This window comes from Onychostruthus taczanowskii, unplaced genomic scaffold, assembly GCF_017590055.1.
Source record: "Onychostruthus taczanowskii isolate IOZ18803 unplaced genomic scaffold, ASM1759005v1 scaffold238, whole genome shotgun sequence".
Lineage (NCBI taxonomy): Eukaryota > Metazoa > Chordata > Aves > Passeriformes > Passeridae > Onychostruthus > Onychostruthus taczanowskii.
Window position 1 is genome coordinate 43,242 of NW_024499662.1, and position 15,022 is coordinate 58,263.

General features: G+C 50.4%; 1 protein-coding gene across 1 annotated transcript in view; it reads left to right on the forward strand.

The window, feature by feature from the left end:
• HADHA (hydroxyacyl-CoA dehydrogenase trifunctional multienzyme complex subunit alpha) overlaps nucleotides 1–15,022 on the forward strand; it is a 30,425-nt gene that overhangs the window by 3,397 nt on the left and 12,006 nt on the right. Inside the window, exons 2-10 of the mRNA XM_041405609.1 lie at nucleotides 3,953–3,994; nucleotides 4,099–4,169; nucleotides 5,260–5,393; nucleotides 7,105–7,243; nucleotides 8,204–8,323; nucleotides 8,406–8,508; nucleotides 13,217–13,339; nucleotides 13,975–14,093; nucleotides 14,841–14,897. Of these exons, the coding sequence (XP_041261543.1) occupies nucleotides 3,953–3,994; nucleotides 4,099–4,169; nucleotides 5,260–5,393; nucleotides 7,105–7,243; nucleotides 8,204–8,323; nucleotides 8,406–8,508; nucleotides 13,217–13,339; nucleotides 13,975–14,093; nucleotides 14,841–14,897 (908 nt within the window). The remainder of the gene's footprint in view (nucleotides 1–3,952; nucleotides 3,995–4,098; nucleotides 4,170–5,259; nucleotides 5,394–7,104; nucleotides 7,244–8,203; nucleotides 8,324–8,405; nucleotides 8,509–13,216; nucleotides 13,340–13,974; nucleotides 14,094–14,840; nucleotides 14,898–15,022) is intronic.

A 15,022-nucleotide genomic window follows, 5' to 3' on the forward strand; every position in this document is an offset into this window, starting at 1 on the left:
GGCTCTGGGATCCTGGTGAACAATTCCATGGCTCTGGGATCCTGGTGAACAATTCCATGGCTCTGGGATCCTGGTGAACAATTCCATGGCTCTGGGATCCTGGTGAACAATTCCATGGCTCTGGGATCCTGGTGAACAATTCCATGGCTCTGGGATCCTGGTGAACAATTCCATGGCTCTGGGATCCTGGTGAACAATTCCATGGCTCTGGGATCCTGGTGAACAATTCCATGGCTCTGGGATCCTGGTGAACAATTCCATGGCTCTGGGATCCTGGTGAACAATTCCATGGCTCTGGGATCCTGGTGAACAATTCCATGGCTCTGGGATCCTGGTGAACAATTCCATGGCTCTGGGATCCTGGTGAACAATTCCATGGCTCTGGGATCCTGGTGAACAATTCCATGGCTCTGGGATCCTGGTGAACAATTCCATGGCTCTGGGATCCTGGTGAACAATTCCATGGCTCTGGGATCCTGGTGAACAATTCCATGGCTCTGGGATCCTGGTGAACAATTCCATGGCTCTGGGATCATGGTGAGCAGTTCCATGGCTCTGGGATCACGGTGAACAATCCCATGGTTCTGGGATCATGGTGAGCAGTTCCCTGGTTCTGGGATGTTCCCTGGTTCTGGGATCATGGTGAGCAGTTCCCTGGTTCTGGATCATGGTGAGCAATTCCATGGTTCTGGGATCACAGCTGTGTTACGTGCAGCCTTGGAGCAGGTCTGTACGTGACAGGGTGCTGCAATCATTGAGGAGGAGACTTGTGGTAACTCCAGGGAGTCCTCAGGCTGCTGCTGGTTGGAATTCTTGTTCTGACTGGTAAAGCTCTTCACAACAAACAGCCCTGGAGCTGCTGTGAGGACGCTGTCCCTGTTCATAATGAATGGATCCCCTCGTTCTGCCTTGCAAAGCGTTTGGGAAGTGCACGCAAAGCTCTCGGGGGCAGCCCAAAGGCAGGGAGCAGTCAGGAGCCAGGTGAGCTCCAGGGCTGGCTCTACCTGCTGGGCCACGTCCCTGTGCCACCAGCTTCCCAGGGTGGCTTGGGAAGCTCAGTCTGCCAGGAGCTTCCCATCTCACGGGTCACAGCTCCGTGCTCAGGTGGCCTGAGCTTCATCCTGTCCCTCCTGCTGAGGCTTGGGCTGCTCCAGGGCTGGAAAAAGGGGCTCCAGGACTTTTCCCTGAGCCATGGAGGCTGCTCCCAGTTCAAGCCGTGTGCGCCGTCCCGGTGAGTGGAAGGGTGGGAAGTGCCGGGCAGGGAGGCAGCTGAGGTGGGAACAGGGAAAGGAGAAAGTGCAACAAATGGCTGTTGTCCATTCTCTGGTGCATCCAAAGTCCTGAGGGCACCTGGAGTGTTGGTGTGCTGGTGCTGGACAGTCTTTGAGCTGGAGTGAGACTGGAAGTGATTTTCAGGGTTTAACTCTGGAATGAATGATGGGACACGGTGGGAGTTTGAGGTTGGGCTTCTGCTTCCTGCAGTATTTTGGAGGAATTTTCTGGCTCCTGTACATTCCCCTTGCAGTGCTGAAGGGATCAACACCTAAAGCAGATGTGCAGGGACCAGGACAAGGAGCTGCTTTTGCTTCCACAAATATGCTGGAATTAAAATAAACCACTGTCTGGCTACAGAAACCTCACTCCAGTGCTCACCAGCTGGTACACTGCTGACAGCACCTCTCCCAAAAGAGTTCATGTTCAAGTGGAGTGAGATTTGTGCAGTCGTGCCCTTGATTTATTTTTGTTTCCTACTTCATCTCTTCTGTTTTGTGAGAATGAAAAGGCAGAGTGGAATTGAAGGCTGAAGGTTTTCATGGAAGGAATCTGTTTGGGAACTGATATGGAAAAGGAAAGCCATTTAAAGAACAAAAAACCTGGAATGCCAGACTGGTTTGTCTGGGAGGGATCTTAAAGCTCATCTTGTTCCACACCCTTGCCATGGGCAGGGACACCTTCCACTATCCCAGCTTGCTGCAGGGATTGAATGAATTAATTCAGGGAGACAGTTCAGCCCTTGCTTTCTCTTTAAAGAAAGGGCTTTTATTGGGTTAAAATCTCTGTTAAAGTGCATGGTGTTCTGCTGGGCAGCATCTCTCACCAGAGTAATTGTTGTCAGCCCACACTTGGCTTGTGGGAATTGAATGTTGGTGCTTATTTTCAGGAGTACACAAAGAGTTCAGGGAAATTATTGTTGGGTGGAGCTATCACATGTGGGTATTAAATATTGCTGAGGAGCTCTGGAGTGGGAACTGGTTCACTCTTTGTTTATAAAACACTGCTGTGGGCACATGACACACACACACACAGGCACCCCAAAGCTGTTTGCTGGGACAGCCTGACGCTGAATTTCCATCCCCAAGGCATCACACTGCATGTCCTGGGCTCAGGAATGGGAGCAAAGGTCAGTCCCTGCTGCCAGCACCCCGGACAAGGTGGAAAGGAGGCCAAAGTGCAGCCCTGAGCCTGTGTCACGGGGCTGTGGCAGGGGGAGACAGCTGTTGGGGAGGCACAGTTTGCAGTTTATTCTCCTCCTAATGTTGTGTTATTCTCCCTGCTTGCTGCTGGGAATGGGAATGTTTCATTCCTGAAGGCTTTTATCAGTGTTGAGCAGAGCCCTCCCCTGGCTAATTGCTGTGTGCTGGCTGGTGGATAGGTACATGTGGAAGTAACACTTTTACTGGAATTCAGGGTTAAAGCAGCTTTGGAAGGGGTTCAGCCTGGATCTGAGTTAGGAGATCCTCAGGGTCAAGATCAAGGGTGCTTGAAGAGGTCGTGGTGCCAAACAGAATTTCTGAGCAGAAAAAGGAGATTTAGGAGTGAGAAACTTGTGGGCAGAACTTGTTTGTTTGTGGTCTGAGCTTTCTGAGGGATCTGGAAGAAGAGGTGTTCATGTGCTTTGCATGTCATTAGTGGAGCTGGATCCAAGAGCTGGAGAGGGACCCTGGGCAAGGGTCTGGAGGGACAGGACAAGGGAGAACCTTGCAGAGCTGCCCCAGCCCTGAGGATTCCAACAGCACAAGGACATGGAGCTGCTGAGAGAGCCCAGAGGAGACCCCAGAGCTGCTCCAGGGCTGGAGCCAGGCTGGGAGAGCTGGGGGGGCTCACCTGGAGAGGAGAAGGATCCAGGGAGAGCTCAGAGCCCCTGGCAGGGCCTGGAGGGGCTCCAGGAGAGCTGCAGAGGGACTGGGGACAAGGCCTGCAGGGACAGGAGCCAGGGAATGGCTCCCAGTGCCAGAGGGCAGGGCTGGATGGGAGATTGGGAATTGGGAATTGTTCCCTGGCAGGGTGGGCAGGCCCTGGCACAGCTGGGGCTGCCCCTGCATCCCTGGCAGTGCCCAAGGCTGGGATGGACACTGGGACACCCTGGCACAGTGGCAGTGTCCCTGCCATGACAGGGGTGACACTGGCTGGGCTTTAAGATCCCTCCAACCCAAACCAGTCTGTGATTCTGAGTATTTTGTTGATAGATGGAGGCAAGAATAAATATTTTTATATTTAAAAATGAGATATGTGTGGTCACACTTGGACTGGCCCCGTTTGCTAGCACCAGAGTGTGTTTTTACAGAAACAGCCTGTACAGTTGTGTTTGCTCTGCAGGGAATTCACCTTGAAGCTCCCCAAAGTGCAGGAAGGTCCCTGGTTTAGCACATGAAGAGGTTGGAATGAGGATGATGAAGGCCAAACTCTCTGTGCCACCTGCTCCATCCCTTGCCAGCTGCTTGGGAAGAGGGATTTCATTTTTCTGCTCTCATTTGGGCACTGCTGGCACCGCAGAGTGAGGTCTGTGCTGGAAGCTCACTGCTGGACTCTGCTGGGGCACAAGTCAGGCTGTGAGGGGAGAGACTGGCTCGTGCCCAGGGTTTCCAAAAACTGTTCTTTGGCAGGCCAGGGGAGCTGGGAGAGACTGAGGCTGCTGAGGGTTCCTTTAACACCTGTGACATCTTTTCCTTAGGTTATGCCTGCCGTAACATCTCCACCTCCAGTGCCCTCCAGAGTAAGTGTGAAGCTTTTCTATAAATCCATTTTTCCCTTCAAATCCCTGGAGCAGGAGCTGAGCCCACCCCTTTTTTTTTTTTTTTTGTCTGTGTTTGCTTGCAGACAGAACCCACGTCAGCTGTGATATCAAAGGGGATGTTGCTGTCGTGCGCTTCAACACACCAAATTCCAAGGTATTGAAAATTCCCATTTAGGGCTAAGAACTTCCCTTACCTACAGCCTTACAGAGCTGGGAGCAAAGAAGTAGGAAAAGAAGATTTGGGGATTTTGATGAGACATCTGGAGATGCCTCTTGGAGTGCTTTGTGTGTGCTAAGCTAATTTGTCTCTCTCCCAAGCACAAGGTCTTATTGAGTTCCAAATCTTAAGGAGAACTTAAAAAAAAAAAAATTAAATCTTGCTTAGTTCTTGTATTCAAGTCAGTTAAAGAATGTGTCCATACTTCAGTAATTTGGAATCCATGAGTGCTTTTGATTTTATTATCGTGAATATGATATAAATAGAACCGAATTCTCATTTTTTAGGTCAATACAGCTGCAGTTGTTCAGGTATCAGGAGGAACTCTGTAAATGACATCTAAGGAACACATCTGAAAATGCATTTTGGAGTCTCATAACCAGTAGTGAATTTCAGGTGTCATCTCACAGATGGAAATGCTCTTTATGAGCAGTGATAGGGCTTGCAATAAAAACATGGTTTTTAAAGCAAAGGAGGTGAGCTGCTCTGATATTATACAAGATATAAAGATTGAACTACTACTGCTATGAAAAATCTTGTGTTAATTTTAGCAGACTAGAAGGGGTTTTTAATACACTCCTTTCCTTTGAGGAGCAGCAGGAGTCTCAGGTTTGAAATGTTCTATTTTATGTGAGGATTTGGTGGTACCTAAAGAACCCAGGCTGGATTTGTCCTGCTTTTTGCAGCCTTTCAGTAAAGCTGGAGGAATGTTGTCAACCTGCTCTGGGGAAGGTGTCCCTGCTCATTGCAGGGGGTTGGATGAGATGACCTTGAAAGGTCCCTTCCATCCCAAACCATTCTGTGATTCTATGATTATATAACAAAGAAAAAACAAACCAGTTTACAAGTTCATAAAATCAATATTTGAGGCCACTGTTGGGAAGGTTAAAGAGGAACTCCCTAATTAAAGATGACCTGCTGCAGGTTTTATCCAGGAGGGGGTTTTGTACTAGGGGCAGGGCTGAAGTAACTTGCAGCAGGTGTGGGCTCCAGGTGAGCTCCTGCTGAGGTGCTGCTCTGCTCCCAGGTGAACACCCTGTCCAAGCAGCTGAGTGCAGAGTTCACCGACGTCATGAACGAGATCTGGGCCAACGAGGCTGTGAAGAGTGCCGTGCTCATCTCCTCCAAGCCAGGCTCTTTCATTGCTGGAGCAGATCTCAAGTAAGCACAGGGCTTCAGGAGCTGCTGGAGCTGTCCCTGAAATGCAGCAGTTTGTCCCTGACACCTCCCCGGGGTGAAACACAGGCTGGGAGTGAAATCCCCATGCTCAGGATTTCTGAGTTGCTAGAATTGAAGTGAGGATCTCAAATAAGCACAGGGCTTCAGGAGCTGTCCCTGAAATGCAGCAGTTTGTCCCTGACACCTCCCCGGGGTGAAACACAGGCTGGGAGTGAAATCCCCATGCTCAGGATTTCAGAGTTGCTGGAATTGAAGTCAGCATCTCAAATAAGTACAGGGTTTAAGGAGCTGTCCCTGAAATGCAGTAGTTTGTCCCTGACACCTCCCCTGGGATGAAACACAGGCTGGGAGTGAAATCCCCATGCTCAGGATTTCAGAGTTGCTGGAATTGAAGTGAGGATCTGAAGTAAGCACAGGGCTTCAGGAGCTGCTGGAGCTGTCCCTGAAATGCAGCAGGTTGTCCCTGACACCTCCCCGGGGTGAAACACAGGCTGGGAGTGAAATCCCCCTGCTCAGGATTTCAGAGTTGCTGGAATTGAAGTGAGGATCTCAAATAAGCACAGGGCTTCAGGAGCTGTCCCTGAAATGCAGCAGTTTGTCCCTGACACCTCCCCAAGGTGAAACACAGGCTGGGAGTGAAATCCCCCTGCTCAGGATTTCAGAGTTGCTGGAATTGAAGTGAGGATCTCAGCAAAAAGGGACGTGGCAAGTCCTTAAACCCCTCCTGGCTGTGGCACTTGGTCACTCCTTCCTGCAGCCAAGGAAACCATCCTGGCTCTGGGCTGGGCATTTCTTTGGGCACAACAAGAGGGGATAATTCACATGCAGGACTTGTTTGAGCTGGGTTGGAGTGCCTGGCAGCCTTCCAGCCTGGCCCCTGGTTTGGGCAGGGTTTGGCACTCTGCCCTGTGCTGAGCAGCCTGACAGGCTCCCTGGGTAACTTTTCCAGGGTGTGGGATGATCCAGTGGGTGCCCACTGGGAACCTGGAATGCCATTGGCTCCTACTGCTGACACTGACAGGACAGGATAATTGCTTAAAGATATTAAAAGCCACAATGCTCTGGGGAAAGAAGGTAAATTAAAAAGAGACCCTCCAAAACCGTGTTACATTTTTGGCTGGCTTTGTCCAGGGACAGAGTCTCACTCCCTGTTCAGGAGGGAAGGAGGTGAGCAGAGCAAAGGCCAGGCTGTGGTTAAGAGGTGTCTCCTGGCCTCAGCACCTCCTGCATCCCAAATTCCTCCTGCCTGGCAAAGGCTGTGAGCCTCCAGGAGAATAATTAGCACATGGAGTCTCTAATTGGCAGTGTGGCATCAGAACATTGGCCATCTGCTCCTCTAAGAGTGATTCTGGGTTCTTTTCTCCACCCTTCCTGGCAAGTGCTTTGAGGCTTCCTACAATCCTTCCTCCTTCCCCAAAGGCTTCCAGAGCCCTGGCACAAGGGATCCCATTCAGTCCCTCAGGAAAACCCCGTGTCAGCATGCAGGGCCTGACCCTGCTGGGTTTAGTTAGTCTCCCTGTGTTGCCTGATCCAAAACTGGGGCCTAAACAGCTCTTGCCTACCTGTCAGGCAGTGGAGATTGTAGGAAAACAGGGAAAAACTCATCAAAACCTCTCAATTTCCTGCTGTTTTGTTAGAAAAACTGACCAAAAAATGCTTTTCCCATCCTCATCCACCTCTCTCCTCCCCTCAGCATGCTTGAAGCCTGCAAGACTGCTCAGGAAGTGACTCAGCTCTCTCAGGATGGACAGAAGATGCTGGAAAAGATTGAGCACTCTCCAAAGCCAGTCGTTGCTGCCATCAGTGGCAGCTGCCTGGGAGGAGGGCTGGAGGTACTGGACAATCCTGGGGCTCACAGCAGGATTGGGAGCTGACACTGCTGCTGCTCTGGTTCCCCAAATGATGCTGGCAGGACTGGTAGTGTGAGATGAATTTGGGAGCTGATGAGGGCTCGTTACATCATGTAAATGAGTTTGTGGCAAGTTAATGGCTTGCTTGTGCTTCAGGGCTCTGCCATGCGAGTTCTGCTGCTGCTGTGGAAAGAGAGCAAATCAAATCTGAACCTGTGTGGGCCAGGCTAATATTTAGATGAGTGTCCAAGGGAAAACTGGCTGTTTCCAGCAGGCACTGGATCTGCATCAATGCTGCTGGCACAGTTCAGCCTGGAAATTGCTGCTTTTCAGATCAAGTGAGCCTTGTATCCCAGCAACTTCCATTCTTTGTGGGGCTGCTGTGAGAGGGGTGAGTGTGGGGACCCAGCCAGGCTCCACCCTGCCTGCAGCTCCACTCCAGCACCTTGGCTGGATCTTCTGCCTTGTAATCTCCATCCAGGGCTTGGTAAACAGCAAGGCTCTGCTGATTGCTGGAGCAGAGTTGTTACTAAAGCAGTGTAATCTTGGAATGGAATCTCTTCAGTTTTGTACTGATTTCTCAATGCTTTTTTTACACCCACTGTGTTGACTCACCTGGACTTGGCAGTCCAGGGATAAACCAGGAATCATGGCTGATCTGTAGATGGGACTGTGCTCTTGGTGTAGTGAATTAATAAAGCCCTTGATGGTCTAGGTGAGATCTAAAATCAGCTTGGGAATTTGATGTTCATCTCACACTGCTTGCTGTCATCCCTCAGAAGCCATCAGTGAGCAGAGAGGGAATTTGGGCAGTTGGTGAAGGAATTGGGGCAGGGTGATGAGGAAAGCTGAGGCAGTGTGTGGGAGAGAGCTGTGTGATGGATGCCTGGTTCTTCTGTTGTTTTTCACACAGAAACCTTTCCTTGTCTCTTCCTTTTTAAGGTTGCCATTGCCTGTCACTACAGAGTAGCAACAAAGGACAGGAAAACAGTCTTGGGAACACCTGAAGTGTTGCTGGGTCTCCTGCCTGGAGCAGGGGGTACTCAGAGGCTGCCAAAAATGGTGAGTAAGAAGAAAACTTAACTCCATAGCCCTTTCTGCCTGGCAAACTCCCACTCTGGAATCTTCTTTCTGCCCTTTCTAGGTGGGACTTCCTGCTGCCTTTGACATGATGCTGACTGGGAGGAACATCCGTGCAGACAGAGCCAAGAAGATGGGGCTGGTTGACCAGCTGGTGGAACCACTAGGTCAGACACAGTGTCCTTCAGTTCCTTGATGCCTGTCAGGGAACCTTTCCCCTCACTAAAATGTGTGGAGAGGTTTTGTCCTGCTCTGTAGGAGAGCAGAAATCCCTGATCCCACCTTACAAAGCACAGGGACCTTGAAATGTGAGGCTGCTGCAGAAGCTGAGTGAACAGGAGAGGTCAGCATGGAGGGCAGGCCTGCTGGCTCTCAAGCTAATTATCCAGATAAGAGCCCACATTGCTCATTTATCATGTCAGAGGACAGATTGCAGCCCCTAATGGAAGGACAATAGATGACTGATGGCTGTGTTTCTGCAGCCTGCAGATGGTAATCCCTGACAGGAGCTGCAGCAGGGAGCCCCCATGGCTTGGGCACTCAGAATTGCCAGCTGGCTGTCAGCTGGGGGGAGAAATTCCCTGCAAACTGCAGGATTCCAAGTGCTGAGCAGGCTCCTGAATCATGTCTTGCTCCCAGAGTTCTTTCACTAGGGCAGCTTTCTTGGAAGGTGACTAAATGGAGGAGTTTGAGGACTAAACCTTCCAGAGCCTCCCAAGAGGAGCCATCAGCCCCTCTCAGGAGTTAGAATGGAAGCCACTGCTCCAGCTGGCACTGCCTTGGGGTTAGAGGGTGCTGAGCATGGTTTCCCCAGGCTCAGCATAGCCAGAACACACTGGTGGTGCTGAAGAAAATAAAATTAATGAAAAGCTGCTGCTGTCCACCCTGAGCAATGCCAAGGAAGCCCTGGTGTCCATGCTGTCCCACAGGCCAGTGCTCAGCTGGAGCAGGGTTGGAAAGGACCTTAAAGCTCATCCAGTCCTTGCCCATGGCAGTGGCAGGGACACCTCCCACTGTCCCAGGTGCTCCCAGCCCCAGTGTCCAGCCTGGCCTTGGGCACTGCCAGGGATCCAGGGGCAGCCCCAGCTGTGCCAGGGCCTGCCCACCCTGCCAGGGAACAATTCCCAATTCCCAATCTCCCATCCAGCCCTGCCCTCTGGCACTGGGAGCCATTCCCTGGCTCCTGTCCCTCCATCCTTGTCCCCAGTCCCTCTCCATCCTTCCTGTCAGCTCCTCCAGGTGCTGGAAGGCTGCAGCTGGGTCACCCCAGAGCCTTCTCTTCTCCAGGCTGAGCAATCCCAATTCTCCCAGCCTTTCCTATGGCAGAGCTGCTCCATCCCTCTGGTCACCTTTGTGCCTCCTCTGGGCTCTCTCCAGCAGCTCCAGGCCCTTGTGCTGCTGTGCCAGGGCTGGGGCGGCTCTGCAGGTGGGCTCTCACCTGGGCACAGGGGCAGAATCCCCCCTTTCCTGCTGCCCACACTGAGTGATCAGCCCAGGATACCCAGATATCCTTAGCTTATCTTCAGCTGTATTCATTCCTCTAAAACAGATCCATGGTTGTCAGGCTGGAGTTAAAATTGCCTGGATAAACTTTCCCACTTGATACTTGCTTAGAAGTGAATTGTTTTTTTTTTAAGAGGTAGCAAATGTGGCTGTTTATAGCCACAATTAGCCCAGTTTGCTGAAAGGAAACGTGAGCTTTCTGAGGAGCTGCTGGGAATCTGGCTCAGCCCAGAGAAGCACGTAGGAGGAACACAAAAATACAAATTACATACAAACACTGGATGTGTTCCTTGTTATCCAAACAGCAGCCAGTGCCAGGAGGGCTCCTGTTCACTCTGTGGCTGGGGAAAGCAGCTCTACCTGGGGTGATGCTTTAACTGATGACAGAAAGCTTGGAAGGAGACACACACCATCAATCAGGAGGCAATTTCAGGGCATGCAATCAGTTCTCCTTCAGCAGGGAGCTCTGCAGCATTGCCTGGATCCAATTGTGGCTTGTGCCATTTATAAAAGAAAGCAGATGGGCGTGCACAGCTCAGAGCTCCTGGGTTAGGACACAGCAAAACACTGGGAATTAACTGCAGGTAAAGCAAACCCACATATATGGGGTCAGCCACTCAGTGTGAATGGTTCTCACAGCTCAGATTTTGAAACAAACAGCAATTTTCTTCAGCTGGAGTATCAGAATCCAGCAGTTGTTAATGTAACCAAGCTACCAGAAAGGTGAAATCAGGGACTGATATCTTGTAGCACATCGAGTTATAAAGATGAAGGTCTCAGCCTGGCGTGGTGAAAATAGAATTTGGAAGCTGGTGAAGTCTGAGCTCTGAACTCCCAAATGCTCTTGGGCTTCCAGTGAATTCTCTAAAACCCCCTGGGCATTGTTGAAATGTAGATTATGCAGCTGCTCTGAGCTGTACTTTGTCTGCTGCCTGTAAAATCAACTGTGTTTTGTTTGGCCTGTTTTTCCTTGGACTGGCTCTGACATTCTGCCAGGGCAGGAGGGAAACTTCCACAGGGAGCTTCCCTGAGCTGTCAGAGTGTTTGTGCTGCTTTATCTCCTCCTTGCTGACAGACTCCCTGAGCAGGGAGCAGCTTCTGGGGTCTGCTGGGTGAAAACCCTCAGGTTGTTACAGAGAGAGGTGAAAAAAAGAGGCCACAGAGCTGCTCCAAGGGCTGGACCCCTCTGCTCTGGCGGGGGCTGGGGGGGCTCACCTGGAGAGGAGAAGGATCCAGGGAGAGCTCAGAGCCCCTGGCAGGGCCTGGAGGGGCTCCAGGAGAGCTGCAGAGGGACTGGGGACAAGGCCTGCAGGGACAGGAGCCAGGGAATGGCTCCCACTGCCAGAGGGCAGGGCTGGATGGGAGATTGGGAATTGGGAATTGTTCCCTGGCAGGGTGGGCAGGCCCTGGCACAGCTGGGGCTGCCCCTGCATCCCTGGCAGTGCCCAAGGCCAGGCTGGACAGGGTTTGGAGAGCCCTGGGACAGTGGCAGTGTCCCTGCCATGGCAGGGGATTATATGACCTTTAACATCTCCTTCCCAACCAAACAATTCTGAGTTTCTGTGATTAAAACCTTACAGCTGAGGACTTCAGCCTTTTGTGGAAGAGGAGAATAGTGGGAGATGAAAAAGGAGGGAGTTTCTGATTTGGATTTTACCTGTCTCTTCTCTTGGAGTGTCTGTGGGGGGTTTCCTTAGCTTTGAGGGCTCTGCAGTGTCTGGGTGTGTTTGGAGCAGTTTGGGTGAAGGTGAATGGCCCTGGCCAGCTGCAGGGTTGTAATCTCCCAGGTTTGTTCAGCCCAAAGTTGCACATTTAGCTGCAGGGTCTACTTGGTGACCCTGTGCAGATTCACCAGACACTGCTGTGTCATTATTGACTCAGAGTTTGCCTCTGGCAGCATCTCACAGCTGCCTGATCAGCCCTGTGCTGTGTCCTCCTCTCCTGATGATACAATTGTCTGGAAATGAGGATTCCTGTGCTTGGAAATTGTGCAACCCACCCTCAGAGGCTGCTAAAACTGGTTTTGTGGTGGCTTGCTTCATTGTGGGACAGCTTTAAGTTGGGCCACTTGTGTTGCAGTAGCTAAAGCAAGTGAGAGGATTCCTGCACTGAGTTCAAAGGTTGGGATTGGTTGGACATTGGCTCCAGTGCAGGGATTTCCAGGGATTCAGCACTCCCAAAATGCTGGCTGTGTGTTTAACAGCATGGTGGGGCACACAAGTTCCACAAAGGAGAGGGAGGGGAGGCAGAACACCTCAGAATTCTGGGTTTGCCTGCAGTTATGTCAAGTGGAAGGTTTGAGGAATAAAGGGCACAGGTAGCAAAAAGATGGTCAGGAGCTGAGGATACATACAACTGTATGTAGTGCCTTTATTTCCTTATATGACTTTTGTTGCATGTAACAAACAGTAAATTTTGCCTAGATCCAGCATAAATCATGTTAGAGCAATCTTTTCCCTGTTCTCTTCATTCCCAAAATGACAGTGTGATGCCAAATGCTCTGGTAGTTTTACCCTTTCCTTTCCACATTTTATGCAAGCTGAAAATATGTTACTATTTGCACACTGATAAGTAATCCTGATAAATAAGACTGGTTTTCAGCCTGGTTTGAAAGCAGTATTTTCCAGATAGAAAAGATTGTAGAATGGATTTGAAAGTTTAAACTCCTAGATATAACTTGCAAATGTGGATCCTGTTGTGCACAGATTCCCAAGTATCCCAGAGAATTCATGGAAACAGGGAAGAAGAAGGGGAAAATGTGACTTTGAAAGTCACAACAGATTCAAATACAAAAAATGCACGAGAAGAAATCTAAAGTATCTTTCCAAACTAGCAGAACATGGCACAGTACAAAGATGAAGCTGAGGTTCTGGATTCAGAGCTTTGCAGTGTATTTAACTTAACAGCAGCTCAGACAGCTTGTGTGGTGGCATTAAAAGGGCTTCATTGGGAATACAGAAATCACTGCTCTCACCCTGTCTCTGCCCATGGGACCCTAATGAATTCATTTGCTGTTAATTTCAAGAGGTCACCAAAACTACCACCTGCAGAGAGGTCATGGAACCTCTGTCCTTGGAGGTGTCCAGAAGGTCCCTGAGCAGCCTGATCTGATTGCAGAGTTGGATTTAAGTTGTCCCTGCTCCCACAGAGAGCTGGCATTCCAGCACTTCTGCACCATGCCCTCTGTATAAATCCCTTGGAGCCTTCATATGGTCCCTGCTGAGCCTTCCCACTGTTGGTCATAACCCAGAAAAACCAAACAGGAGCAGGGAATGGAGTGGGAGCAGTTCAAAGGCCCATTACATTGTGTCTGCTCCTGGTTTTACCTCTTTCCTCAGGGATAACTTGTGCTGTGTTCTCTGCTCTCTCCAGGGCCAGGAGTGAAGACTCCTGAGGCAAGAACAATCGAGTACCTGGAGGAGGTGGCCATTGGCTTTGCCAGGGGACTGGCCAACAAGACTGTGTCTGCCAAGAGATCCAGAGGGCTCATGCAGAGTAAGTCAGCGTGGAGAAATCCCAAGGGACAGCAGTGAGTGTAATCCAGCTTGGCTTCTCCAGGATGTGTTCGTGCTCCTACTTAATTCCTTTTCAAAATGAAGTTATTTCATGTTGGAATCATCTCTTGAGCCATGTGGGGTGGTAGAGAAAACATTGCCCTGCAGAGCTGGGCTTTGGCAGAGCTGGATGTGGTGGCTCCTGAGGTTATTGGAAGGGAGGCAGGCCCTGAAGAGTGAGAGACAGCAGATACCTCCAGGAACTGTCCATCTGCAAAATTTTGGTGGCACATTCTGTACCAAGCTGGTGAACTCAAGTGGGAAGAGGTACAAGGGACTGCTCCAATCTGATCCTTGACAGCACAGCCCAGAAATGGGGACATCTGTGGGAATTCTGCTTCCCTGGGCTCAGAGTGTCACCAGTTGTGTTAGGAGGACACTTCAGCCCTCAATGAGACTTGTCCATGGAATAATCCATGGAAACTCTGTGAGCAGCCCCTGCTGCCTGTGCCTGGGTTTCAGGTGCATGTTTCTAGTGCAGATACTCACTTTTCTATTCCCTTACCTCTGCAGCCCACCCTGGCAGGCTGGCTGTGCACAGCACTGTGCTGACCCCTGTTCTGTCCCACCTTGCAGGGCTAACAGACTATGCCATGGCCCTTCCCTTCGTCAGGCAGCAAGTTTACAAGACAGTGGAGAGCAAAGTTCAAAAGCAAACCAAAGGGCTCTACCCTGCTCCTCTGAAGATCATCGAGGTAACACCCCTGCGAGGTGGGGGGAGCTGCAGGGCAGGTGGATCTGTGGGAAAATGTGGGACAGGCAGAGGGAAGGTGATCCTTTGAGTCAAGCCAATGTCCTGATCCTCACAGAGATCAGTCCTGAGGAGTCCTGGCTGTGGGGTAGAATTCAGAATCACTACTCAAAATATGATCACCAGTTTATGGGTACTGGTACCAGTGAGGAGTAGAGCAGGAATCCCAGCTGAGGGAAGGCTTAGCTGGAATATTTTGGCCATGAGACTTTCAGCTGCACTTTTCCCAAGTTTTCTATACAGTCTCTGAAGAGTTCAGGAGACCTATTTGATGCCATAAAAATAGAAATTGCTATAATTTTCACAGCACTAACTACATAATGCTTTATTAGTCCCTTCTGTTACACTCTCTGAATGAGTCCTTATTGTAAAATGACTTTTCACTACTAAAGTTGTTGCCCAGACTCCTCTAAAACCTGTGAAGGATTTGAAGAGCAGTGACATTACAGAAGCACAGTTCCTAAAACCACAGGGAATGGCTAAAAATGAACCTGGTGGTAAACCCCTCACCTGTCCTGTGCTAGAAGGAGAGGGTGACACAGCTCTGCTAAGAGCAGCAGGGACAGGATTCAGGGAGTCTGAACTATGCCTTGAATGTTGGGGAGGGGTCACTGGAGACAACAGGGAATCCTGTTCATTTGTGTGTTTGCAGCATGACTGAACTGTGGTGTCTTTACTGCTTTTGGATTAGGTTGTAAAAACTGGTCTGGATCAGGGGAGTGATGCTGGATACCTCATTGAAGCCCAGGTAAGGAGAGGAGATCCTGGCAGGGATCAGGTCCTGGGGTGGTGCCTTAAGGAGCTGGAACAGAAGCTAGACAGAGTTAAGAGGAATAAAGAGGATTTTTATTGAAGTGCCTTCAAAGGCTACAC